The sequence below is a fragment of the Eumetopias jubatus genome, unplaced genomic scaffold (assembly GCF_037043125.1).
Source record: "Eumetopias jubatus isolate StellerSeaLion01/CBP00866 unplaced genomic scaffold, mEumJub1_p1.0 scaffold_15, whole genome shotgun sequence".
NCBI classification, from domain to species: Eukaryota; Metazoa; Chordata; class Mammalia; order Carnivora; family Otariidae; genus Eumetopias; species Eumetopias jubatus.
The window spans coordinates 63,441,113-63,468,809 of NW_028274821.1; the positions used below are offsets into that span (position 1 = coordinate 63,441,113).

General features: G+C 42.3%; 1 protein-coding gene across 1 annotated transcript in view; it reads left to right on the top strand.

Moving 5' to 3' along the window:
* NR4A3 (nuclear receptor subfamily 4 group A member 3) overlaps window positions 1-16,931 on the top strand; it is a 32,201-nt gene extending 15,270 nt beyond the window's left edge. The window contains exons 5-7 of the mRNA XM_028108747.2: window positions 1,600-1,799; window positions 3,889-4,067; window positions 15,181-16,931. Coding sequence (XP_027964548.1) covers window positions 1,600-1,799; window positions 3,889-4,067; window positions 15,181-15,428 — 627 coding nt within the window. The 3' untranslated portion in view covers window positions 15,429-16,931. The remainder of the gene's footprint in view (window positions 1-1,599; window positions 1,800-3,888; window positions 4,068-15,180) is intronic.
* The last annotated feature ends 10,766 nt before the right edge of the window (window positions 16,932-27,697 follow it).

Below are 27,697 nucleotides of genomic sequence, written 5' to 3' on the forward strand. Positions count from 1 at the left end.
TTTTTAAAACTATGCCACAGGCTACCAGCTAGGAACATCAGACATATTAACAGCCAGGAAGTGGGTGCCTGGGTGGCTCAGTCGGTTAAGCGGCTGCCTTCAGCTCAGGTCATGATCCCAGAGTCCTAGGATAAGTCCCACATCGGGCTCCTTGCTCAGCAGAGAGCCTGCTTCTCCCTCTTCCTGCCATTCCCCCAGCTTATGCTCTCTCTCTCTATGAAAAATAAATAAATAAAATCTTAAAAAAAAAAAAAACCAGCCAGGAAGTGTAGGAGTGGAAGTCACAGGGCCATGTTTAAGTGTTGGCTGGACCACTGTTGCTTGTGACCACTTGGGAAAGTCTCTTAGCCTCCCTGAGTCCCCCTGAGCCTCGTTTTTCTCATCTGTAAAATACAGATTAAAATCCATACCCCAGGAGGAACTGAGAGAAAGCCACAAACGCACCCAAGGCTGCGTTAGGGCACATATGTACATGAGTATTTTTGCAGATCTCTTAAGTCTCTGTATTGTTGGTTGTCCCTTGATTATTATCTTGCTGTATCAATCTTCCTGCCAAAAGCAGGAAAGACTTTTTCCTCCAGTGACTCAAGCAAAACCCTGACTCTACCAGAATATCCAAAAGCTGGACAAGGACTGTATTCCTACTTGTACCTTTCTTCTCCTGGGATCTTTAGATCAGCGCCGTCCAATAGAATATTCTGCAGTGATGGAAATGTTCTACACCACACATGGCTTTGGAGCACTTGAAATATGGCCAGTGTGGCTGAGAAACTGGGCTTTATATTTTATTTAATTTTCATGAATTTAAGTTGCCACAAGTCCTGAGTCTGATGGCACATGACTGCCTGGGCCCTGCTAAGGAAACACCACCCCCCTCCCCAGCCTGGTTTGTTTTACCTCACAGAAATCCACCTGTGGCAAGCAAAACTCATTCTCTTCTCCTATTGGTTAATTCTGTGGTTCCCAGACTCCAGTGTGCATGAGAATCAGCTGGAGATCTCCATAAAACAGTCTCTCCTACCCTCAGAGTTTCTGCTTCCGTAGGTCTGGGGTGGGGCCCAAGATGTTCATTTCCGGCACATTCCCAGGTGCTGCTGGTCTGGGGACTACACTTTGAGAACTGTGGCTTAATTAGCATCTTAGAGACAGCTGTGCTTTAGCAGAATCAGTAGACCCTGGAGGCCTACTTGGACACAAACCTCTGGGCTAATGGTTCTTCTCAACAATGGCTGCTCTTTGGAATCACCTGGGGAGCCTTTGAAATTCCTGATGACCAGTCCCCCACACCAGACCAGTTAAACTTGAATCTCTGTGCGGATGAGCTAGACATGGTGTTTTTTTTAAACTTGATTTCAGTCTTGCACCAGGATTGAAAACTACTGCACTAATGGGACTTCAGATTTCTTTTGTCTGTTAAGAGGTGGCAAAATTTGCTGTTTACATTGTGAAAATCAGATGCAAAAAAAAAAAAGGTTTTATAACCGTGGGACCTAAAAATGAGGATTTAGGCACTGACAGTCTTGGAAAAGCCTATTTGCAAATGGTGCTGCTGTCCCCATGGAACTGAGCTAACGTGGCTCTCTGTGGTTTGCCTTCTAGTACTGTCCCGCCGAACAGGCTGCTGCAGGAACTGATGCTGAGCACGTGCAACAGTTCTACAATCTCCTGACAGCCTCCATTGATGTGTCCAGAAGCTGGGCAGAAAAGATTCCTGGATTTACTGATCTCCCCAAAGAAGATCAGACATTACTTATAGAATCAGCCTTTTTGGAGCTGTTTGTTCTCAGACTTTCCATCAGGTAATTATGATGATTTTATCTTTTTTTTTTTTTTAAGTTCTCCCCTTGCTTTGAAGAAGTTGGAAACCTGCTGTGTTTGTAACGGAGTCATCGATGAAAAGTTTGCTCAGGAAGGAAATAGGAAGTATGGTCAGGCGTGAGTGAAACTGGGCCATGGGTGAGAGCACTAGCCTGAGAGCCAGGACTCCCGGGTTCTAGTCTCAGTTGCAACATGGACTTGCTGTAAGACCCTGAGCTGGTCACTAGCCTCCCCTGAAATTCACTTTGCTTTGTGAAACGAGGAGGTTAGATCTGTTGATCTCTGAAGCCCAGGGCAGTTCTAACATTCTATGATTCTAGGAAGATTCTCTCATGGTGCATAAGGTATTTCCTGGTAGGCGAGTATTTGTTTTGAACATTGCATTTACCTCATGGGTTTCTATTTAACGAGTGACTGTTCTAGTACGCCAGATGGGGCTCTAAAGAGTTCCCACAGCTTCTCAACCCCCAATGTTTACTCCAAGAGAATAGCTTCTGGATCAAGAGATCTGGTCCAATGTCTCCTACTCAGTGACACCAAAGACAGAGAGGCAGTGATTTTCCAAAAAGCTGGAACCTGGGATCCAAGCTTCTCTCTAAGCTCTTCCTACGGTGTTACCAGAAACTCTTGTTTGAAGAGCAGATTCCCGTGCCTCATTCTCAGCTATTTTGGTTTGGAGCTACTTTGGGAAGAAGTCCAGAAATCTGCATTTTTAACTCATGCTCCCATGATTCTGATGCCAGTGGCCTGAGGTCCAGGTTTTAAACTCTAAGCCTGAACCATTCTTTCCTGTGTGTGCCTCTGTGGCAGGATCTGTAGGAGAGACAGAGGTGGAGTTACATCTAGGGAGTCAGTCTTTAGCATAATTACAGCCAGTCTGGTGTGCACAGAAGCCAAGCCAGCAATGGGACTGTCCTCTATTAGGCAGGCAGCAAAGGATTAAGTAAGGGATGAGCTGTATGCAGGCAGGTGCCACATATGCACTCTCACCAAGTTTTCTCCAGTGCCTGTTTCCAGGGATGGCACATACCTGGTGCTAAGGACATAATTGCTAAGTGAATGAATGAATAAAGCTATTCATCCAAGAAGCCCAAATCAAGAGATATTAACTTGTTAGCGCAATGAGCTGAAAGAGAGAAGTATGTAGCAAAAGACTGGAAAATTAAAGGAAAGGTAGGATTCAAGTAAGGACCATAGAGAATTCAGAATTAGTTACGCCTGACACTCATTGAGCTCCTCTTATGTACCAGGCCCTGTGCATGGGCTTTCAGATCCTTTATTGAATTCCCACAACAATCTTGGGACGTAGTAATCAGAATTCCTGTTTTATAGAGAAGGAAAAGGAGAGATGAAAGGAGTCTCCCAGGCCCCACAGCTAAGTGGTGACGTCTTGGTGTTCCAGGGCACTTTTCATGAGAGAGGAACAAGATGATGATGGACATGATGTAAACTATCAGGCAGGTTTAGAAATAGCCCTCTGCAGCCCCACTGCTAAAAGTACAGAAGGAGGCCTAAAACAACGCCTACTTTGATTTTGCATCCCTTTTTATTTCTGTGATTGACTTCTGGCAGTTGCAAGGACTTGGTGTTCTTAGAGTCTGCACAGTGGAATTGTAGTGTCTAGTCTCGGGTCTTATCAGTTTTTGACATTTAAGAATAAAAGGGAGAAGTCCTGGCCAAGGAGCCCTGAAGGGAACAAGCTCGCGTTCACTACAGAAAGAGGCGGTGCCTGGGCCTTCACTTCCATCCTCCCAGAGTGCCTGTTACTCTGCGTCCCATCCCTGGCGGGACAGCACCTGATTTGAGTAATAAGAGAGCAGGGGCTCCCCCCACAACCCAGCTCCCCAGGGCTGCCGCTCACCCAGACAGCGCAGACAGGTGGCGGTGGTGGGTGATCCCAGGAGCACAGTCTTGTCCATCAGGAGTATCTAGGAAGGTTCCATAGCACCAGGCTGGGCTCTGAACACTGTCCCATGGCTGTTTAGGTGCCTTTGTGTTCTGATGTTGGACAGACTGAACACACCCATTTGATGTGTCTCTATTTCCCACCCCTATGACTTTGTCTTGTAGGTCGAACACTGCTGAAGATAAGTTTGTGTTCTGCAATGGACTTGTCCTGCATCGACTTCAGTGCCTTCGTGGATTTGGGGAGTGGCTCGACTCCATTAAAGACTTTTCCTTAAGTTTGCAGAGCCTGAACCTTGATATCCAAGCCTTAGCATGCCTGTCAGCACTGAGCATGATCACAGGTAAGCACCACCCTGGCCACTGGAGTGACCATGTCCCCCTTCCTCTCCTTTCCTGTGTTAAAGGTGGATTCTGGCTTTGGCTGTCACACACCTACACACACACAACACACACATACACACACCAGAAAATTGGGGAAATGACTGCCACTTAGAGCCAGCCTTGGCTTGCCATAAATAAAACCAGCACGTTGCCACATCCCTATGGAAATGAGTGTTGAGTCCAGTGAATCAATAAGTGCTCACTGATCTCAGCACTCTGCTCACATCAGTGGGTTTTCAGAGACGATAGCACACATCCCTGGAGGAGCCAGAACATGCACACGAATGTGTGTGAGACAGGGTGCTGTGCCATGGTGGGGCGTGGGAGTGGGTACAAAGGTGGGGGTGTGCTTCTCAAAAGAGGTAACATGTTAAAAGCATGGATGGTCCTTGATAAAAGCACGGGATATCTCCAGGCTAAAATGGAAGGACTGAGAATTCTAGGGATACATAAAAATTTGCTAAACCCATTGACTACATGGCTGTCATAAGTTTCAGGAAGGAAATGAGTAAAAAAAAAAAAAAAAAAAATAGAGTGCTGGGAAGTGAGACTGGCCTGGCAGGGAAGAGTGGGGCGAGGCATGAAGAGCCTTTCACACATCAGTGAGGAGGTCCGAGTTCATTCGGAGAGGAGTGAGGATCCGTGGGAAGTGTCGACCAGGGGAGCATCAGAGCCAGGCTTTCATTTTAGAAAGAGCTACCCCGACAGCTGGTTTTGAGCACCAATAAGAGGAAAAAGGCCAGAGCAGCTAAAGGAGCTGTGGTTTAAGAGGAAAGCCAATGAGGCTTACATCTTTGTGTGTTTGTTTTACTCACTAAGTAGAAATTAATAGATGACGATGAGCCCAGGACACGTGAGGGCCGGACAGTCCCCACCTGGAGACATTGGGCAGCTCAGTGCAGAGAACACCGAGAAGGAATTAGGAGAAGGTGGTGCCAGTCCCACCTCTGCCTCTAGCCTGCCATGTGTCCTGCAGCTACTGCTGCCCGGCTCACTGCCCTTTATGTGGAGATTTGCTCAGGGAGGAGGCAGTTTGGCCTAGCAGAAGCAGCGTGGACTATGGAATCCAGCACCCCCAAGTTGTAATCTGGGGCCCTGTATTTAATAAGTGTGTGTACTCAGTAATGCATTTCATTTCTCTGGACTGCAGTTTCCCCATCTGTAAAATGGGGATAACAACACCTATTCTATGAGGCAGCAGTAAGGATTATGGGAAAGTAGGTTTGTGATGTGGCCAAACTGGATTTGGAAGAGGCACTCGATCCACCTACATTCCGTCCTGGAATGGTGGTGACAGGGACCCCCTCAAAGTAGGCACATGCCTGCCCCTCCCCCTTGAAAGCCCTAGGGAGTACAGAATCAAACTCGGTGGCATGAGGAAGCTGATGGTGGCTTTAGGAGATGTTATGTTTGGTGAATATCTCCTTGGATGCTTGAGAGGCTCAAAGGAGGACACTGGTATTATTGAAGAAATGAAGCTGCACTCGCCCAGCGCTCGGGCACAGCCCCCCAGTCCCCCAACCCCGTCCCCCCGTCCTTTGTGGGGTAGTCCCAGTCCCCGCCCTCGGTCCTGCAGGCCTGGGCAGGGCTGTCCTAGGTGCTGTGGTTAATACCCACAAGGAGGAATAAGCTCTTCTTCTCTCATTTCTGCACCTTGCAGTACTTTGTGATTTGCTCATTGGGAGGGGGGGTTGAAATGTCTGAAAGCATCAGGAAATGGCAGAAAAGGTGATGTCTGGGAAACAGCAATGTGCGTTGTTGCAGATACTCATTTCCATTTGAATATGGGCTCCCAGGAAATCCTGACTTCGGAGTAAACTCCACTGATGGTGGGGCTGTGATCAGCTGGGCTGCTGGCATCAGAAAACTCATCCCAAAATTGTCTGCTCCTAAACCACAAGGAAGAACTCATGAAAAGGAAATCTCTTTTCCAGGAAAATTAGGAAGAATCTGGGCAGTATTAGAAGTTGGCACTCACATGGCTTTTATTTTCTACTTCTTTTCTTCTGCTTCTTCCACCTGTTTCTAGGCCTCCTTGTGAAAAACTAGGTGGTGAGGTGGGGCAGGAAATGGTTTCTTTCAGATCGCTCTCATTCCGCACAGTTGTGGTTGTCAAATGTTTTTAAGTCCCCAAATCTCCTTTCACCGGTGCCCCATCCCTGACGAGGGAGCAACAGAAATGCTTTGCTTCTGATGGGATACCGGTGAGGTGAGGTCTGGTAACAGTTCATTATGTTTCATACATAAGACCCCCAAACAGAAAGTTAGTGTGGAATTACCGTTTTATAAGTATCCATTTGTTTAAATAAATATTGAGGGCCTACTATATGCCAGGCCTGGTGTCAGTCTCTCAGGATGCAAAGATAAGCCATGCATCAATTCTACTGTCAGAAAGGGTATAGCCTTCTAGGAAGTCATATGTGATTAGGATGCGATGAACTCGTTGTGTGGCGGTTAGTGTCCAGGTCCTTAGAAGCAATAGATTTGGTGCAGGGAAAGTCCAGATTACTGCTCACTTTTTTCAGGCAGAGAAAGGTGGAGGTGCTGGTCATGAATGGCTTCCCAAGGAGGTAGCGTGTATCCATGGGAAGATGCAGAGGAAGGACAATCCAGATCAAGGGAAACAGCAGGTCCTGCCTGCTCCTTTGGGGAAAAGCAAGTACCGCGGTGTTCCATTACACATATGTTAAATCCCACATATAATCTGGATAGAAAGAAGAATCAAGAGTGCAGGCTATCCTACTTGAAGAGTGTCTGCCCTGGAGTGAGCATGAGACAGAGACCTCATGTCCACAGTGGGTCCTAGGCTCTCTGCTTCCGGTGGCGAGAGCTGCACTTTGGGGAAATTTAAAGGATTTTCAGGGAAAAGATTGGTTCGATGTGGTATTTATCTTATGGCCTGGTATGATGATCTAGCCTCAAAGTAAAATGCCTTTCCCGTGCAGTGAAAAGGGAACTAAGATCGGAAAGGCCATTTTAGACCAGATGGCGGAGGGAATCTTGAGTGCCCAAATGCCATTTGGCATCACTACACTAAAAGAATGTTCTCCACGGCTTTCTTTTCCCTCTCAGGTCTTCTGTCAAGTGAGAAAATGACTCCTTTCTCTTATGCCTGTAGTCTTTTTCCTGGTCTTGTTGGAACATGAATTCTAAGATTGAGGAACAAGAAGGAAGGCTGAACCAGGGGCAGAAAGTAATGAACAATGACAGAGAAGGGCCAGGCGGGTGGCTGATCCTGCCATACCCTCCACCACCTGTCTTCCCAGAGCTCCCTGCTCATTCTAAATGGTTACCTGGTTACCCTGTTTTTATATCCCGTATAGCCATCAGCTGCATTGCAAAGAAAACTAAGTGTAAAACTTGGCAGGGCAATATCATTTTTTTAAAAGAGGTAGGGATTGTCTTGGGATTTGGAGATTGGAGATCTGAGTTCAAGTCTTCACTCTGCTACTTCCTAGCTGTGCGGTCTTGGGCTAATTTCTTATGTACTCTCGCTCTCTTTTTTTCCTTACACTCTCTGAATCTCAGTTTTCTCATTTTTCACAAAGATGATCGTGTCTGCTTGTAGGTTTCCTATAAAGATTAAATGAGCTAATGTGTACTTTGAAGAGAAAAAAATATTAGACAAACCTTCATTATTATTATCTTAAATGTTATTTTCTTACTCCCAGGAAGAGCTAGCTCTGCTCTTGAGAATCCATATAATTTCCTGCATCCCTACAATTGCACATACACATTATATTAAATAATTTATTTGTGTCTCTTCTTCTCTAACTAGATTGTGGGTTTCTTGAAGGGCAGGAAGAGTCTTATTCATCTTTATAATTACTTTGGCATTTAAAAATGTCTTGGCACGTGACAAATACTGGTTAAATGAATGGGTTAACTGTGAACTTCAGAAAGTCTCCCCAAATTAGGAAAATTAATTATTTTTAGCCTCCCACTTTGTTATTAGAAAATAATCTGAATTCCTGAGGACTACCATATTTCAATTCAGATTAATTCAGTGATATTTATTGAGCATCTGCTATGCGCCAGGCACACAATCACTCATCCTCAAAGAGTTTGTGGTCTCCTTGGGGAGACAGACACATACTCTAGTAAACCAAAGACAGACAGACTGGGAAGCACTACACTACAGCCTCAGCACAGACTGCTGACCAGCTTGTGGCTTCCTGATCAGCATGACCGCCCTGCAGTAAAGGCTGTTACATATGCAATGAGAAGTAGCAGTGAGATGACTTCCCCAAGAAGTGGAGCTCAGAGCAGAGCAGGAAGGTCCTCGTTGTTGGTTAGTGTTAGCTTTCCTCTTTGGCTGCAGCCATATTACTGTTGTCTCCGTGTTGGCCTGTGCCCTTAGGCCTGCTCGGAAGGAGAAGGAATTGCTTGTCATTATTGGGTCTCCTGATGGCTACCATCACCATGTTCTCATCCCCTGCTGCTTGCCACGAGGAAGAGGATTTGTTTCTTGTGTGTGCCCAAGAGACAGAACGGGGAACTGTAAAAATTCAGCTCAATGTAAGAAAAACTTTGATACTGGGACAAGTGGCATCGGGGAGTTAGGTTTATGGAGACTGGATGAATGCTGGGCGCAGACTGGCTCAGGCATCTCGTAGGGACCAGGATTGGCTAGAGCAGAGCTTCCCCAGCTTTCGTGTGCATGAACTCACTAAGCGTCTTGTTAAACTGCACGTTCTGATGAGGCAGGTCCAGGGCAGGGCCCGAGATTCTGCATTTCTAGCAAGCTGCCAGGTAATGTTGATGCTGCTGGTGCAGGGACCACACTTGAGTAGCAAGGGACAATGAAAGCTAATGGTGATTAGGATTCCATGAAATTAACAATAGCTACCGTTTTAAAATACCCCATGCCAGGCACCACGCCAAGGCTTTACATGTGCTCTTTTGTTTAATGTTGTTTATAGTAAGTAGATTTGGAAGGACCTGGGATGGATTACAGCAGAGATGGGAAGCAGAGGGACCAGCCAAGAGCTATGGAAACAATCTAGGTAATAGTTACTGAAGACCTAGCCCAGAGGCAGTGAGAATGAGAGGAGGAGCTCGATGCAAGGAACATCACAGAGATAATAATCAAAGTTCTTGCGGTGGATTAACTATGATGGTCACGGGGGTGGAATCATTAGACATGGTTATGAGAGCGATGGGGAGGGTGGTGAAATCCTTCATAGGCAAACTCAGAGAAGTGGCTGATTTGAATAAGATGTTAATGAGTTGAGTTTTAGACATAGAGGATTCTTGCTAATATTTTTTAGGTACTTAACTATATGCTGGCATTGTCCCAAATACTTCACATGTATTAATTCATTTAATTCTCACCACAACCCAAGAGGCAGGTACCCTTATCAGCCCTATTTTACAAACATGGAAACAGACCCAAGGTCAGCGGGCTCATAAGTGGCAGAGCTAGGTTTGATATCCAGGAATCTGGCTCCAAAGCTTCTGATGTGGTAGGTTTTAGAGTTTGTGAAGTTCTTTACCATTGTGTGCTGCTCCTTAATTTCCAACTTGTGTGTTTATTCTGAGCAGCCTACATGTTCAGTATTCTTTTAATCATATTTTACAGGTCATTGTTCCTCCATGTACATGTTCATCGAACAGATAGTTATTGGTGTCTCCTATGTAGTAAGCTTGGTGCTGCAGGTATAATGGTGGGCAAACACAGCCCATGCCCCCATGGAGCTTACATTTAATGGAGGAGGCAGGCAAGAGTCAGGTAAACATCTGATTTCACCCTGCTATATCCTTCAAAGGGAAAAAATAGAATGCCTATAGGAGAACATGATCTAAACTGGGAGCACAAAGGAAAGTTCCCTTGAAGAAAAATTTGATCTGCATACAGGATGAATAGATCTTAACGAGGTGAAAAGGGAAAACCATGAGCACAGACCTTAATAGCTATATTATTTCACTCAATCTCTCCCTCCCTCTCTCCCCCTCTTTCCTCTCTCCTATTCCTTCCCTTTCCCCCTCCCTCCCGCCTCTCTCTCCTCCTCCCACCTGCCTCCCTTCCTCTCTCAGCACAGGTAGCTAAAATTGTATAGGAATCCAGCAGTTTCTTTAGATACCAACACCACACGGGTCAGGAATATGATCTGTTGTCTGTCTGTTTTGTTCACTGCTCTACCCCAATGGCTATACCATTGCTAGGCACAGAATAGGCGCTCAGTACGTATTTGTTGAAAGAAGTAATTAACCAATTAGTTAATCAGGTACACAGAAAGTAGGAAGGAGTTACAGGGAGGCTGAATTCATCTCAGGATGAAGAACATTCTAATATGTTGTTCAAGGCATCTTGGTATAATAGAAACACGTCTGGACTTGGAGCAAAATAAATAAGCCATTTGCTAAATTTGACTGTGGGCAAGTCACTTAACTCTCTGAGCCCAAGCTTTCTTATCTATTAAATAAAGATCATCTTTGTCCTGCCTGATTCACAAGGATGTTGAGAGGGTGTGATAAAATAATGTAAGTAAAAGAGTATAATATAAAGTGCTACTAAGTATATTGTTATTATCTAGCTGGTGCCGGGCACTGTCTTTGTGACATCTCGGTAGGGAGTTTTGTCTTGGGTGGGAGTGTGAACTAAATCACTCAGATCCTTTCCAACTCGTACGTATTACGATCATGACACATAAATGCGTTACTTAACCGTTTCTAGAACATGCGTCTTAAAGTTTTGGATGCAGAAAGCTGAGCTCAGAATCGGAAGTATTGGATAAAAATGATGTAGATCAAAGAGCAAGAAATGCCGGAAGAGCTTGTTTTGTTTGATGGTGGACAAAGATCTTACACGAAAATCTGTGTGTGATTCTCTAGGAAGGGGGAAATCCAAATGTCCGATTTCCCCCAGATTTGATGAAGTCTCTGTCTGTCAGCACTGCAGCCATGTTTACCAGGCACCAAAAAGAAAGGAGGTCCCTTAAACTAAAACGTCAATGATTGGGGTTTTAAGGAATTTCAGATTACTGGGAAGGTCCCCCGCCACTTAGTGACTCCCCGGTGATTTGGAAATCTCCATGACTGCTGGCAGAAATTTGCATGGAGACTGAATTTTACCTCAGCCCTTTTGAAAAAGTAAAGAAACCACAAATCCAGTAGCTGTTCGAAACAACAAAGAAGGTGCCTTTGGCCTCTAACAGGAGTGTCTCTGAATTCCTCAAGGAATTCCAGGCCTAGGGTTGATCCAGCTGGCAGGGAGGGATCGATCTCCACTTGAATTCACTGAATAAATAATGGTTGCCATAGTTATTGAGCAGTCACAACTGGTTGGAGAGCAGGGAAAACTCTGAGGCACCTTCTGTGAGTTTGGCCATGAGAAAGTCTAGTTATAAGGTTCCATAATCAAGCCTCTCCCCAAACCCAGCCAACCCCTTGCTCCATTTCTTTATCCTGAAGACGAATATGGGATCTTGAATATAATGCAAGACATGGGGCACTGAAAGGAAGGCAAAGTTTAAATCAATGGATTGGTATTTTATTTCAGGAAAAGCATCTCTCCCCAGGTTGTGAACCTAATTTGATATAGCTCGGTATTAATAGAATTTACTATCAGACAAGATGACTATTTGATCATGTTACAGCTGCTAGAGAGACCAAATCCCAGATTGTGCTATGTTAACAGGTTAATATACAAATACTGCTAACTTGGAAATTTTAAAAGAAAGGAAAAGAGTTAGCTGACAATCTCATAAATAGTCTCACTTTTCTGTTTCCTTTGACCCTTCTCTATAAGCAGAAATAAATTTTGCATGGCTGTCATCACAGCTTAGATACTATTTTATATTCTGTTCTTTCTTTAATGTGATATTATATATTTTTTTCCATGTTGCTTCATAGCCTTCCTATTTGTCCTTTCTGATGTCTGCAGAATCTTCCATTATGTGCATATACCATTTAGCAGTTTCCCTATTCTTCCACCCGTTATCTTTTTCCCATTTTTTAAATAGATACTGCTACCCCAAATGTCTTCATGCATACAGTTTTAGTCTTCTGCTGAATTTTGCCTTCAGATAAATTCCCAAGAGTTGGATTACTTGGTCAGAGCCTATGAACATTTTACAGCTCTTGAAGTTCACTGCCAAACTTGCAGTCTGCTTTTTTGTGTTTTTTTGGGGGGGGGTGGGTAAAACTTTAGGAAGAACACTGTTGCAGGCAGAATTTCTCTTGAAGTTCACTCCTGGGTACGTCTTTTGAGACTAAACAAAGGGACTATGTATGCAGTAGAGATAAACATAGAGGACAGGTTTGCACCTGGGCTGATTAGCTAATAGTTTCCTGGGAAAAGCAAAATCATGCACTGCAAAGCTTGAGAAGTGGGGCACTTTGCTGCCTTTTGTTTGACCCTGCAGTTGCCAACCATTTGCCATGCGGCAAGCACTGTTGTGGGTACTGTACCATGGGTGTAGCACACTGCAGTTGGCAGAAGGCCTTCATGTAGCATCATCTTAGTTGAGCCTGACAATAACCCGTGGAAGTAGGTTTTATTGTAATTGTGCTTTTTCTTTCAATTTATTGTGTAATATTTAGGATACACAGAAAACGGGGTACCTGACTTGCTCAGTCTGTGGAGTATGCAACTCTTGATCTCAGGGTTGTGAGCTTGAGCCCTACATTGAGTATACAGATTACTTAAAAAATAAAATCTTGGGGGTCCTGAGTGGCTTAGTTGGTTAAGTGTCTGATTCTTGATTTCAGCTTGGGTTATGATCTCAGGGTTGTGAGATCGAGCCCCCACGTCAGACTCTGCGCTGGGCATGGAGCCTGCTTAAGATTCTCTCTCCCCGTCTCCCCCTCCCCCGCCAACCTCCCCCCCAACCCCACTCTGACGTGCCTACGTGCATATGCACATGCACACTCTTTTAAATAAAATAAAATAAAGTCTTTAAAAAAGAGACACACAGAAAGGAACGAAGAAGAATACAATAAAGACTTGTATATCTACCACCCTGTAATCCCCATTTTCCTAGAAGGACACGGAACCTCAAAGAGATGAGGTCCCATGGCCAGTAAGTAACCAGAACAGGAACCCAGGTCAGCTCTGTCTGGCTGCACAACCAGTGCCCTCTGCTCTATATGATGGTGCACCGAGATGAGACGCCCGCAAGGTACAATCCAACCTCGGAGATGCTGCTGGCAATTTTCATGGTTGTAGTTTAATGTGATTATAACACATCAGAGCTGGAAGGGACCTGAGAGGTCATTAAGTCCAGCCTCCTCCTTTCAAGATAAGCCTTAAAGAGGGAGGAACTCATCCAAGTCATACACAACTAGCCAACCTAGGGAAGAGTGCAGAGCTCCTGGTCCTTGGGCCTCCTTTGATTTAGGTCAAGAGAAGAAAGAAATGTCTGGGTCTTGCTTCATTTTGCTAACTGATTTTTTTTGTTGTTTTTGTCTTAAGGAAATAACTTGCCTAACAAAAATATCCCCAACTGAGGATTAGGAGTATACTTATCTTGATGAGCACTGAGTAATGTCTAGGATTGTTGAATCACTGAACACTTTTGTACACCTGAAACGAATATAATGCTATACGTTAATTATACCAGAATTTAAAAAAATAAAAAAAATACATACCTCCAACTGAAAAAATAAACGCTGGAAAAATTAGACGCTGTCGCTTGATTTCCCTTTGGAAGGATGTCTTCCATCCCATAAGAATTATTGTTTTATATGTAGATATACTTAGAGATAAAAAACCCTGACTGAGATAAGTAGGGCCAAGCCCTCTCTCAGGAAAGAGGCTTTGGTATCTAAATGCTGAGGGAGAGCAAAGTGATTTGTGCTGGACGTGAGGCTCCTTTCTGAATAGAGAAGCAACATTGCTCTGGGGCAGGAGGACACGGTCTTTGGGACTTTGGGAAAATCACTTAACCTTAAAATAAAATAGGAGATCATAATATTTAACATGGGGATCCCTTTATATATTGTTTTATAAAATACGAGATACAGGTGTTCATGTCTGGCTACACTGGGCCTCTTCCTTTCTCTTTGACTTTTCCATCTCCACCGTAGGAAGACGTGTGTATTTTGTACAGAGCGCCAGGTGTAGGTCAATAGGTGTTTCAAGGGAGGCCAAAAACAAGGAAAAGAAAAGCTGGATTCTTCTCAGTGCTGGTTAGCATGAAAACACAAGAAATATGCTTTATGCTGGGTCTCGTGGGGCAGCCCTTGCATTAGCAAATGGAACTTACAGGCCACCCCCCTTCCCCACCTGTTAAGATGGGAACACTCATTCCTTTGCCTGGATGTGTTTCTTTGTCACTCTGAAGAAGAGTTGCTTCCTGACAGGGCTTTTGCAGGATGATGTCTGCAAAATAGTTACCACTCTGTCATTCATTCAGTGTGACTGTGGGCCAGGAACGGTGTGCTTCACCTAAGTTGGTCCTTCTAGAAACCCTAAATTAGGGATAATCATTACCTTCATCTTATAAGGAAACTGGGGCCCAGACATTAAGAGGCTAACTCAGGGGCACACAGCGAGGAAATGGCAGGACTGGGATTCAAACCCTGGTGCTGTTTGATACCAAAGGCCATGAGTTACCTCTAAGAGGGAGGCGCTTGGATTGTAAAATGCTATCCCAACTGGTGGAAGAAGACACAGGCCTCAATTCAGGATGCAAAGTCTCTTAAGATGGGGGTGTCCAGGGACACCTGGCTGGCTCGGTCCGCTGAGTATCTGCCTTCGGCTCAGGTCGTGATTTCAGGGTCCTGGGATCGAGGCCCACATACGGCTCCCTGCTCAGCGGGGAGTCTGCTTCTGTCTCTCTCTCTCTCTCTCTCTGCCCCTCCCCACCCCCACTCATTCTCCCTCCCTCCCTCTCTCTCTCTCTCAAATAAATAAAATCTAAAAAAAAAAAAAAAAAAATGATGGGGGTGCCTGGTTGGCTCAGTCGGTAGAGCATCCAACTCTTGATCTCAGGGTCATGAGTTCAAGCCCCATGTTGGGCATGGAGCCTACTTTAAAAAAAAGAGAGAGACAAAAGCAAGAACAGAAAAAAACAAAGTCTCTTAAGATGTAACCACTTCCTGAACTTGCCCTTTTCTATCCCTCTGCAGAACGACATGGGTTAAAAGAACCAAAGAGAGTGGAGGAGCTATGCAACAAGATCACAAGCAGCTTGAAAGACCACCAGAGTAAGGGACAGGCTTTGGAGCCCAGTGAGCCCAAAGTCCTGGGTGCGCTGGTAGAACTGCGCAAGATCTGCACCCTGGGCCTCCAGCGCATCTTCTACCTGAAGCTGGAAGACTTGGTGTCTCCACCTTCCATCATCGACAAGCTCTTCCTGGACACCCTGCCTTTCTGAACGGGAGCAGCCGGAGCAGGGAGCCACCTCAGTGGCCAGCACCTACTTGCTAAGCAGCAGAGGAATGGGTCTGGACACCTACCATTTTCTGTCCTTCCTTAAGAGAAAAAGCAGCTCCTGTAGAAAAGACTTTTTTTTTTTCTTTCTGGCACTTTTCCTTACAACCTAAAGCCAGAAAACTTGCAGAGTATTGTGTTGGGGTTGTGTTTTATATTTAGGCTTTGGGGTTGGTGTGGGAGGGGAGGGTATAGTTCATGAGGGTTTTCTAAGAAATTGCTAACAAAGCACTTTTGGACGATGCTATCCCAGCAGGAAAAAAAAAAAAAAAGGATAATATAACTGTTTTAAAACTCTTTCTGGGGAATACAATTATAGTGTCTTTGTATTTAAAAACAAGAACAGCCAAGGGTTGTTTGCCAGGGTAGGATGTGTCTTAAGGTTGATCTTTAGAATACACTTCCTGTATCAAGGGTATGTATGTGGTGCAAACAAGGCAGAAATTCTCTCTTCTTAATTTCTCTCTTCCTTTATTTTATTTTAACAAATGGTGAAAGATGGGGATTACCTATAAATCAGACATAGCAAAATGATAATGGTTGTTCGCTTCCATATACAAGTGCAATTTTTAAAGTGCTGTCTTACTGTCTTGTTTATTAACTCTCCTTTATTTTATATGGAAATAAAAGAGAGGCAGTCATTTTGGCAAATGACACATGTTAATTTTCCTAGCAGAGGCTTTGTCCACCTGCCCTGTAGAACCCCTCTGAGGTATGGTCCATCTAAGATTTTAGGTCATTCTTAATGGATCCAGATCTCTGCCCTGACTTTCCAGCTGTCCCGAAGGGGGCTCAGATCATAAAATGGATTGCATACAGCTGTTTTGGTTGTGTTCTATCAACCCAGACCGAGTTCCCTAAACTTGCTTCAGTTAATAGCAACTGACTGGCACATTCACTCGGAAGCCCCGGGAGCATTCAGTGAGTCTCACGTGTTTGATCCCTAAATAAGAACATACAAATAAATAGGAACTGATCATACAGGGTAAACACCAGAGGTAATACGATTTTTAAAATATATATAATTTAATTTTTGTTACTGGTTACAAAGACAATTTTGGAGAGCAAGCGAGTCTTATTTAAAAAATAATAGTATGAATGTAACTACTAGACCGGATTAGTGGGTTGCGTTTCAACATTCCGTGTTCGTACTCCCTTTTGTATGTTTATACTGTCGATGCCATATTACTATGAGATAATTTGTTGCATAGTGTCCTTATTTGTATAAACATTTGTATGCACGTTATATTGTAACAGCTTTGCCTGTATTTATTGCAAGACCACCAGCTCCTGGAAGCTGAGTTACAGAGTACTTAAATGGGGTGTTCACAGTGACTTGGATACACCAATTAGAAATTAAATAAACAAATATATATATAAATATAGCAGGTTACATATATATATTTATAATGTGTCTTTTTATTAACCATTTGTACAATAAATGTTACTTCCCATGCAGTTATTTTATGATTCATTTGCAGTGACTTTTAAGGCAGTACTGTTTAGCACTTTGATATTAAAATTTTGCTTATGTTTTGCTAAATTCGAATAATGTTTGAAGATTTTTAGGTCTAAAAGTCTTTATATTATATACTCTGTATCAAGTCAAAATATCTTTGGCCATTTTGCTAAGAAACAAACTTTGAATGTCAAACTGATGTCACAGTAGTTTTTGTTAGCTTTAAATCATTTTTGCTTTAGTCTTTTTAAAGAAAAAAATAACAAAACTATGCTGTTTATATTGTCATTAAATTATACAATCAAACAAATGCCAAATGAATTGCCTAATTGCTGCAAAGGATAACCCAGTAGCAAAGCATATACATTTTTTCCCCCAAGATTCATTCTGATATTTGATCATGTATTATGTTTGTATGAGCTTTTATGAAATATTATTTTTATATCCAGGTGATAGGGTCTGCAGCGTTAGGCTCTTGGAACATTATACTTGTCAACTGGTGCCCCACCCCTTCGAAACTCATAGAGCAGAAAACTGGGGCCCAGCAAAAGTAAAAATTGCCCAAGGTCCAACAGGCTAGTTCCAGAATCAAGACTAGGACCTAATTCTCCTTTCCATACTGTTTTTACTCAACTTATTGCATCTATAGGAAAACAGGCTTTTAAAAATAACCACTAATATTTACATTTTACCTGATAACCATGAGTAAAGTAGTACTTTTGCATTAATTTTTTGAGCATATATGCAAACATAATGAACATTATTAAATATCAGGAAAGCTAACATTTCATACATGGTAGCTTCAGACCAAATTCAAATTGAATTTGAATAAATTAGAAATACTGTGCATACATAACCCTTTTGGGCACCGTTAGTATTGGAAAGTTAATCCTTATTTTCTGTCATGTCCGTAAAAGAAAAACAAAACAAACAGAAAAACCAGAGGCCTGGAGAAATGCTGTTACTTTTTATTTTTACACCCATCAGATTTAAGGAAAAGACTTTTTAGCCGTGATTCGTCGGAAGGAATGAAGGTTTTTAGTTATAGGTCCAAACACTAGTGTTGAAAATAAAGGTTATAGCCAGTGTTCTTCTGTCTTCCATAGTTGTAAGAACTATGAGAGCCTCCCAAGTAATCCATCAATTCAACTCTCTTCTTTTGTCTTAATGTTGACACACAAGTTTATACAGAGTGGATGACCAAACTAGCTCAGAAGAGGACAGCAAGAATTAAAGCAGGTGATTCTTCCCCTGTGGGAGAGCTCTCTCAGTGTGAACATGCCTTCTGTGGGCAGAAATCAGGAATCCACCAGCTGTTAATGGAGAGTGCCTTGCTTTCATTTCAGACAGCAGAGTTTTCCAAAGTTTCTCTGCTCTTCTAACAGCATTGCTCTTTAGTGTGTGTTAACCTGTGGTTTGAAAGAAATGCTCTTGTACATTAACAATGTAAATTTAAATGATTAAATTAAATTACATTTTATCAATGGCTACTGGTGTGTTGAATAAGCATGCTTCATTTAACAGTATTCTTTTCATCATGTAGTATTTGCTGTGAACTCTTAAACACATCCCCAAGTGGATTTTTTAAAGGCTTACTAATACTGAAAAATTAATAGGCATTCTGAATTGGAAATATATTAAACCTTACTGATTGGGAAGAAGGACATTCTAAATTCAATAACCATGTATTGACTACTTCCTGTGGACAAAGCACTGCTGTATGCTTTGAGGAGATACAAACATGTACAGTGTTTGAAGCTACTTTCTTTCAAATATATATATAATATATATATATAATATATATTTATAATATTTAATAGAGCTAATAATTTCTTGCCTAAAAATATTCTTTAAGGGTATAAAGGATTTTTTCTATATCAAGATGATGGGATATCAATTGTTTATGAACCAGAATTTACAAGAATCAAGATTAGAATTCTCCAAGATTGATCAGTACTCTCCGCCTTTTTGCTGACACCACTACTCTATATTGCCTAGAAACCCCTCTCTGTGGGCAATGCAAATGCAGCTTTCATTCAACTCTACCCCAAACATCATATATTCTAGATTAGGGCAAATGTTTTTTGTGTGTGCATTGATGGCTCAAAAAAATAAATGTGGAGCTCTATAGTTCATCAGTTCATACACAAAGAATTTTCTGTGACATCTAAGTGCTGTGTTCAGTCTAGGGGCCAAACACTTCTTGCTTCTCAGCAGTGCCTTCATCTCCTCAACTATACAGTGTGATTAGTAAGAAAAGAACGAGAGACATGGTGGAACTCCATCTTGCATATGGATTTAAATATAGGTGCTTAGCCAAAGGGGACTCCAAAGGCAAAAGTCTGGTTTGAACGAGGAGGGAGGTGGGAAGTTCAGGACTAAATACGGGGCAGATGCCTGTAGTTGAAATTTAAGACTACAAAGGAAGCTAATTGTTGACTTTTTTTTTAATTTAATGCACAAATTGAGTGTTGTTAAGTACATCCCCACTGTTGTTTAACCAATGGCCAGAGCTCTTTTCATCCTACACAACTGAAACTCTGTAGCCATTAAAAAATAACTCCCCATCCACTCCTCCTGCAGCTCTGGTAACCACCATTCTCTGTCTTTATGAATTTGACTACTATAGGAACCTCATATAAGTGAAATCTTACAGTATTTGCCCATTTGTGTCTGGCTTATTTCATTTAGCCTAACGACCTCAATATTCATATTGTAGTATGTGTCCTTTCTAAGGCTAAATAATATACCATTGTACGTCTATACTACACTTTGCTCAGTGGACACCGGTTGCTTCCTCCTTTTGGCAATTGTGAGTAATGCTGCTATAAACCTGGGTGTACAAATATCTCTGCAGGACGCTGCTTTCAATTCTCTTGGCTAACTGTTGATGTTTGAGCTTAAGGATGATATCAGTGCTTTTCAAGGATAATCTTGATTATAAGTGATTTTTTGCCTCAAGCACTGATATCAGGCCTTCCCCATTTCTCTCTCAGAAGGAACCTGAGGTTATTCCATGAGCAAGCTGTTTGTAAACCTTTGTTCTAAGACAAGGCTAAAAATGGAAAGGACTAAAATCTAAGAGCATTAAATGGTCCATCATCTTGTCCAAATACTTTTTGAAAAATTCCATACTTTGCCCAAGGAGTTGAAGATCCCATCAAATTTCAAAGAGGGTTTTTGCACCTTCTATTATCTGACACCCTTCACCATGAACAAAATTCCTCAAAAAATACTTCAGAAAATTCTTCCTCAGGGCTATCTCTGAATGACACTGTGACACTAACAGACAATATTTTTTGTTTGTGTGTTCTGTTTTGCTAGCATTGCAAGGAGAGTGTCATTCCTCTTTTATTTTTTTTTCTTTCGTCTCTGCCCATCTCATGGTTCCATCAATGAGCCCAAGGGTCACTGGCCCCTTCTCCGATCATCTGCTGTGATGCTGGCCATCCCTCATGCTGGGCTTCTAAAGGGCATTTGATTTGATGGGAAGAGAAGAAATACCTAATATTTATTAGGCATCTATTGTGTGTGTCAGACACTCTGGTAAATACTTTCATACATGATCTCATTTAATACTTACTACTTCTGAGATGGTGTCGTCATCCACGTCTGAAAATGGGGAAAGACGCTGGGAAGGGTTAAGTACCGAGTTCCTATTAGATTTGAACACACGTCAGTATGTCTCTTCGGCTCCTGGCTGCCTTCCAGAGGCTTAGTCTTTAGACACCTGCTCCTCTCTGGAGCACAGAGATCATTTACCCTCAGTTACCTGCTTATCAGCAAGTGCTGAGGAATTCTGCACAGGCACCAGAATAACAATCCTATACACAACTCAACCTCATTTCCCTTCCTGTCAGACTTATCACCTGTCCTCCTCATCCCTCAGACTCTTTGACTCAAGGCCCCCACCATTTTGTCTCTAGGTCTCTAACTTTGTCCCTCAACTGCCTTATACCCAAAGAGTCTTAGAATAATGAAAACCTGCTCCACTTCTGAGATCATTTCTGATGCTTTCCCCCTCTCAACACAAATGCTCTTTACCCTCAGAGCAGACTTCAATCGTTTGAACCCTCCCAACACTTTCCTGCTTCCAGCCAACCTCCCAATTTCCAGGTGATTTAAAACTTCCACTCAGGCTCTATAGTCAATAGCCATCTTCCTCTGGACTCTACAACCACCTCTCTGTCCCTTTCCAGCCACATTCACTAACCCCTTACCACACCCAAAGACCAGCCTCATCACACCCAGAATCTATTTTTGTTGTCCCTGCGGAGAGATGCTAGAGCATTGCAGAGAACCAGGCTGTCCTTAAGCATCTCAGGCTTGTTCTCTTCCTAGCAGCCTGGCCTGCATTTGCCCATTGAATCTATGTGTCTCCTAACACACTTTCCACCTCTGATTCCTAAAATCCTCATTTCTGCTCCCTCAGCATCTCACCCTTGCTCATTTTTTCCCGCCAGTTTCTAATAAATTGTTCAGAATCACACAAAGATGTTTTTCAATATATAGCAAAACACACATGTAAGTATACTACCTAACAAAGCTGCTTTCATGTGTTTCGTTGTCCATTTATACATACTTAGGGGTTTTTTTATTTTAAAAAATAAAGGGTCCTGGCGCCCGGGTGGCTCAGTTGGTTAAGTGACTGCCTTCGGCTCAGGTCATGATCCTGGAGTCCCGGGATCGAGTCCCGCATCGGGCTCCCTGCCCAGCAGGGAGTCTGCTTCTCCCTCTGACCCTCTTCCCTCTCATGCTCTCTGTCTCTCATTCTCTCTCTCTCAAATAAATAAATTCTTTTAAAAAAATAAAAAATAAAAAAATAAAGGGTCCATCCTTTACATTTGTATTTTTGCTTTTTACATTGCCAAGATTCCATGGGAAATTAAAATAATATAAAATTGGAAAATAAACTGATTAAAAAGAACAAAGTAAAACATATACACAAAAACGGAAGTGATTTAAAACAAAAAAATAATGAGAAAAATGATTTTTTAAGGTCACTGTTTTTATTTTATTCTATTGCCTCTTTGTTTTATCATTTTGTTGTTTTTGTTTTCGTTTTTCAACATGGTAAGTGGCATTTCTAACAAGTTCCCAGGTGATGCTGATGCTATGGTTCCGGGTCCCATCACCTGAGAACTTGCTAGAAATGCAAATTTTCAGGGGCACCTGTGTGGCTCAGTCGGGTAAGCATCTGCCTTTAGCTCAGGTCATGATCCCAGGATCCTGGTATGGAGCCCCGAGTCAGGCTCCCTGCTCGGTGGGGAGTCTGCTTCTTCCTCTCCCTCTGTGATCTCTTTCGCTCTTGCTCTCTCTCAAATAAATAAATGAAATCTTTTTAAAAAATGAAATGCAAATGTTCAGGCCCCACCCCAAATGTACTGAATCAGAAATTCTAGGTGTGGGGCCCAACACTCTGTGTTCTAATAAGCCCTCCACATGATCATGATGTATATGAGAGTTTGAATCACTGCCTTGAGCTTACCAAGAAGTAGAGCTGCAAGGCTATGGGGTATACAAATCTTCTGCTTTACTAGATACACCAGTTGGCTTCAAAAGGATTTGTACCAGTTTACACTCTCAACAACAATGTATGAAAACTCCTACTGTTCTAGATCTTCCCCCACACTTGGATTTCATCAGAATTTTTTGTTTTAGCTAATCCAGTGGTTACAAAATGGCATCTTGTTGTGCTTTGTACAATTATGAATAGAATTGCCATCAGCATTTATCGACAGGTCTGTGTGTCAACATGTTTTATTTCTCTAGAGTAAAAACCTCAGAGTGGAATTACCGGGTAGGTTTAAGCTTGTAAGAAGCTGCCAAACCTTTCTACAGAGAAATAGAATATCTGACCGGGCACATGGTTGCTCAGGATAAATGCATTTCTCAGACTTCCTTGCACCAAGGCATGGGCTTGGCCCATGTAAGTGGATGTAAGTCAATGCATGTAAGTCAAAGTGTCATCTGGTTACTATCTCCTATGTGTCACTTTCTCCTTCCAGATGGTATTTGACAGTAGCCTTCTAGAGACAACATTATTATTGTCTGGCCCCAGAAAGTGGCTCTATGGGTGGACATTTCAAGTTGGAGAAGAATCAAGAGTAGTATCATGATAGGTGATATTTTAGGATGGCTTATACATACTGCTGGTCTTGGAATAGAACTGATATGCATTGTAACCCACATGCTAGCCGGAGCCTCTTCTACTTAGGATCTAGAAGAGATTGTTTCAAACTCGATAATCCACAAAGAGAAAAATCCAAAGACTTCCTCCAGATACCTGCAAATTCTGCCAATTTTACACTAGATCTAGCTTTGGGGTCTCACGTCTGTTCGTTTAGCTCTGCTAATGGACTGTCTTGCTGTACTTCTGGTGTCATCCCTATTTCCGGTGTTTTCCTTACTTTCCACCCCAAAATCACATACTGAACTTTCCCAGGTTCTAGAAACCTATCTTAAGCAATAGCTGGTGACTTAGCCCCTTGTTTATTCCTCTCTCCACCTTCCATCTGGAACATGGATGCTACCTTAGACTATGAAGATAAGGGTACCTCCTAGGGATTGGAGAAAAGTAAGTTGGAAGGAATAAGGGTCTCAGAGGGTTTTGGTTTTCTTTGTTTGTCTTTTTGGTTTTGGGGGGGTTTTTTTTGGTTTTTGTTGTTGTTTTGTTTTAAGATTTTATTTATTTATTCATGAGAGACAGAGAGAGAGAGAGAGAGAGAGAGGCAGAGGGAGAAGCAGGCTCCCAAGGAGTAGGGAGCCTGATGCGGGACTCGATCTCAGGACCCTGGGATCATGACCTGAGCCGAAGGCAGATGCTTAACCATCATCTGAGCCACCCAGGCGCCCTTGTTTTGTTTTTTTTAAAGATTTTATTTATTTATTTGACAGAGAGATAGAGAGAGAGCACAAGTAGGCAGAGAGGCAGGCAGAGGGAGAGGGAGAAGAAGGCTCTCCACCGAGCAGGGAGCCCGACGTGGGGCTCAATCCCAGGACCCTGGGATCATGACCCGAGCCGAAGGCAGCCGCTAAACTGACTGAACCATCCAGGCGCCCCTGTTTTGTTTTGTTGAGATGAGATACCCTCACAGCCCTGGGTTGCTTGTATCTAAACTTTGCATAAAAGAGAAATAAATTCCTTGTTAAAACCACTGTTAAGAGTTTTTTCATTACCCGAAGCTGAACTATATCCCACCTAAGACATATAAGATGCAAGAAACAGTCCATCTGCAGCATAGGTTAAAAAAAAAACAAAAACGTCAAGAGTATTAAAGATAGTGACTCAGTATGAGTCATTCATGTTTTGAGACTATCAAGTAAGCCAAAGATATCTTAGGTCACAATTTGTTTATTTATTAATTCCTTGATTCATTCAGCTTTGAACTAGGTCCTCTGTTTCTAATACTTCATAACCTTGTAGATGTAATGCTGCCTGCCCCCTCGTAGTCTTCATTCTTTTTTCTTAGGGTTTCTCTCTCATCACCTTCTAATTTTACTTTTGCCACTGACCACCTTATTCAGCATTTTCCAATTCCTATTCCTGAAAGAGAAAATCTAATAAGTTTAGCTCAACTTTTCTTTCTAAGCCAACTGTAAGTCCCTGAACAATCTGTGGATTGGGTGCCCTTGAGACTTCTCTGGTCCAATCAGCTATGGTTGAAGAAGAACATGCATTGACCCTTCAGAAAATATTGTGACTTGGGGCGCCTGGGTGCTCAGTCTGTTAAGCATCTGACCCTGGGTTTCAGCTCAGGTCCTGATCTCAGGTCGTGGGATAGAGCCCCGAGATGGGCTCCTCACTCAGTAGGGAGTTTGCTGGAGATTCTCTCTCTCCCTCTCCCTCTGCCCCTCCCCCACCTGCATTTTCATTCACTCTCTCTCTAAAATAAATACATAAATCTTAAAAAAAAATACTGTGACTTGAATAGTCTCACTCTGAAGGGGCTGTAAATATGGTGGCACTGTGACTATCATGTCTAGTATAGTAGGAAGCTTGATTTGGCTAATGGAGCCAGTTGTGGAGACAGCTTTGGTAGAACCATTCCTTCTTGATCTCCTTAGTGCCTAGCACAATGTCTGCTTCCCTGAAACCCTTAGAAAATGCTTCTTGAGTGAATTCAGTGTAGATATACCTTGATGGGGGTGAGAGATGGAAAACATATCAAATTCCCAAATTCCATATGTCATTTCAAAGTTGGTATCTAGAGCCAAAGGTCTAGTTTCATAGTTTTCTGAACTTCAGTGTTAAAAAAAAAAAAAAAGACAGAGAGAAAATCAACACAATCCTAAGGAAGGTTTGTTTTTTCCTTTCCTTTAGAAAGCAGCTGTCAGTTTAACTTATCCCAAAATACTGTCAGTGATGAGCATGACTGAAAATGCGTTTTATCTGTAATTAGAGAGATTACATTAAACACTATTATTTGCAGATACACATTGAATTAACCCTAATCGAGGCTAGCAAATAGTAGAGCCTGCCTATTTTTTGCCCCAAAATTTTTAGAAAATTGTGACAGTTGACACACGAGGGACAATGCTGACTAGATTTCTTTCCATCAAATACCAGACAGTAATTGTAATTGCCTTTAAAAATGTTTTAAGCAGTTTTGTTAGTAAATCAGAAGTTGCCACAAATCATGCTGAATAGTTTCTAAACATGGGGGTTGTTGACTGTGCATTCCAATATGAGTTTAATGAATTGATTTTCTAAGGAATTTAACTTTGCATCTGTTTTCAGGTATAATTAATTCACTCTGATTAATGTGATTAGCATGGATATCAGTGGATTACACATTATGCCCTTTATTTATTCACTTATTTTTAATCTGCCATACTGTCCATTGGGAAATTATATAAGTGTTTTTGGGGGAAACATCTTGCTGGTGACTCTGATCACATTGGATTACGGCAAAGTGGAATCCTGGTAGGAATTTACTAATTATTCACGGGCTGTGCAGCAATGTACTTTTACTTGAGGGACCTATTAAAGTTTACACAGTCCTTGCTTTTAAAGAGCTTGTAATTCAGAGGGGGAGATGAGACAAATGGTCCAATGCAAGTCACTCACAAGGAAGAAATGTCCTCAGATTCTTCTTTGTCTGAGCACCTCTCCCCTACTCTCCTTAAATAATGCTATTCCTTAGAATGGCCCCCCTCTTCTCTAATGCCTCCCACTATCTTGAGCAGTACTATTCATACCTCAACTACCTTGATGTATGAATACCCCCAAATCTATATGTCTAACTCAGTCCTTCCCCATGAGCTGCAGACCTAGAGGCTCCAGATGCCTCCAGATATCTTCACTTGGACATCCCATATATTTCAAATTTAACAAACCCAAATTCATGATTTCCACCCAAACTTGCCACTCCTGTCTTCCCAATCTCTATAAATGGCTCCTCCCTCCATGCAATCATCCAAGCTAAACTATTATTATAAGTCTCAGAACAAGAAGGGATTCATTTATTCTCTGAGGTTCTCAAAATTTAACGTTCATCTTCAGCGTTCATTGAAATCATCTGGAAAGCTTACTAAAACACAGTTTCCTGAGACTCGTGCCCAGAAATTCTGATTCAGCAGTCTGGAGTGCGGATCTGTGAGTTTGCATTTCTAACAAGCCCATGGGTGACACCAATGCTGTTGGTCTAGGGACCACATTTTGAGAACAATTGCCCTAGAGAATGAAAAGAATGCAGGCACATTTCCATGACCCACCAAATCACTACTATATGAGGAATCATTGCTAGAGAATGAAAGCCCAGGATGAAAATCTCCTCTGTTTACCCAAAGGATACAAAAATACTGATTTGAACGGATACATGCACCCCAATGCTTATAGCAGCATTATCTACAATAGCCCAATTATGGAAAGAGCCCAAATGTCCATTGACTGATGAATGGATAAAGAAGATGTAGTATATATACAATGGAATATTACTCAGCCATAAAAAAGAATGAAATCTTGCCATTTGCAACGATGTGGTTGGAGCTAAGCAAAATAAGTCAGTCAGAGAAAGACAAATAGCATATGATTTCACTCATATATGGAATGTAAGAAACAAAGTGTTGAATATAGCAGCGGGGGGGCAGGGGGTAAGAGGCAAATCATAAAGCAGACTCTTAACTGTAGGGAGCAAACTGAGGGTTGCTGAAGGGGAGGAGGGTGCGAGAGATAGGTTAAATGGGTGATGGGTATTAAGGAGGGCACTTGTGATGAGCACTGAGTGTTGTATATAAGTGATGAATCACTAAATCCTACACCAGCAACTAATATTATACTGTATGTTACCTAACTGGAATTTAAATAAAAACTTGAAAGAAAAATAAAAAGAAAGAAAATCTTCTCTGGGGAGAGAATTTCTGATTAATCAGAGGCAGTATGAACACTACATCAAAAACTAATGATGTACTATATGTTGACTAACTGAAAATAATAAAAAAGAAATAAATAAAAAGAAATTATGATACAGCATGTGATTTTAGTATTCCTTCATCCGTCAGCTATGTCCTGAGTGCCTGTTCTCCGCTAGGCACAGTGCAAGGCACTGAGCTAGGCTCTGAGACATAATGCTGAGTAAAACCATGAGAAGATGATTTTTATTTCTTACATATACACATCTTTATCCATTCACCAGTCGATGGGCACTTGGGCTGCTTCCATAATTTGGCTGTTGTTGATAAAGTTGCTATAAACACTGGGGTGCATGTATCCCTTTGAATCAGTATTTTTGTGTCCTTTGGGTAAATACCTG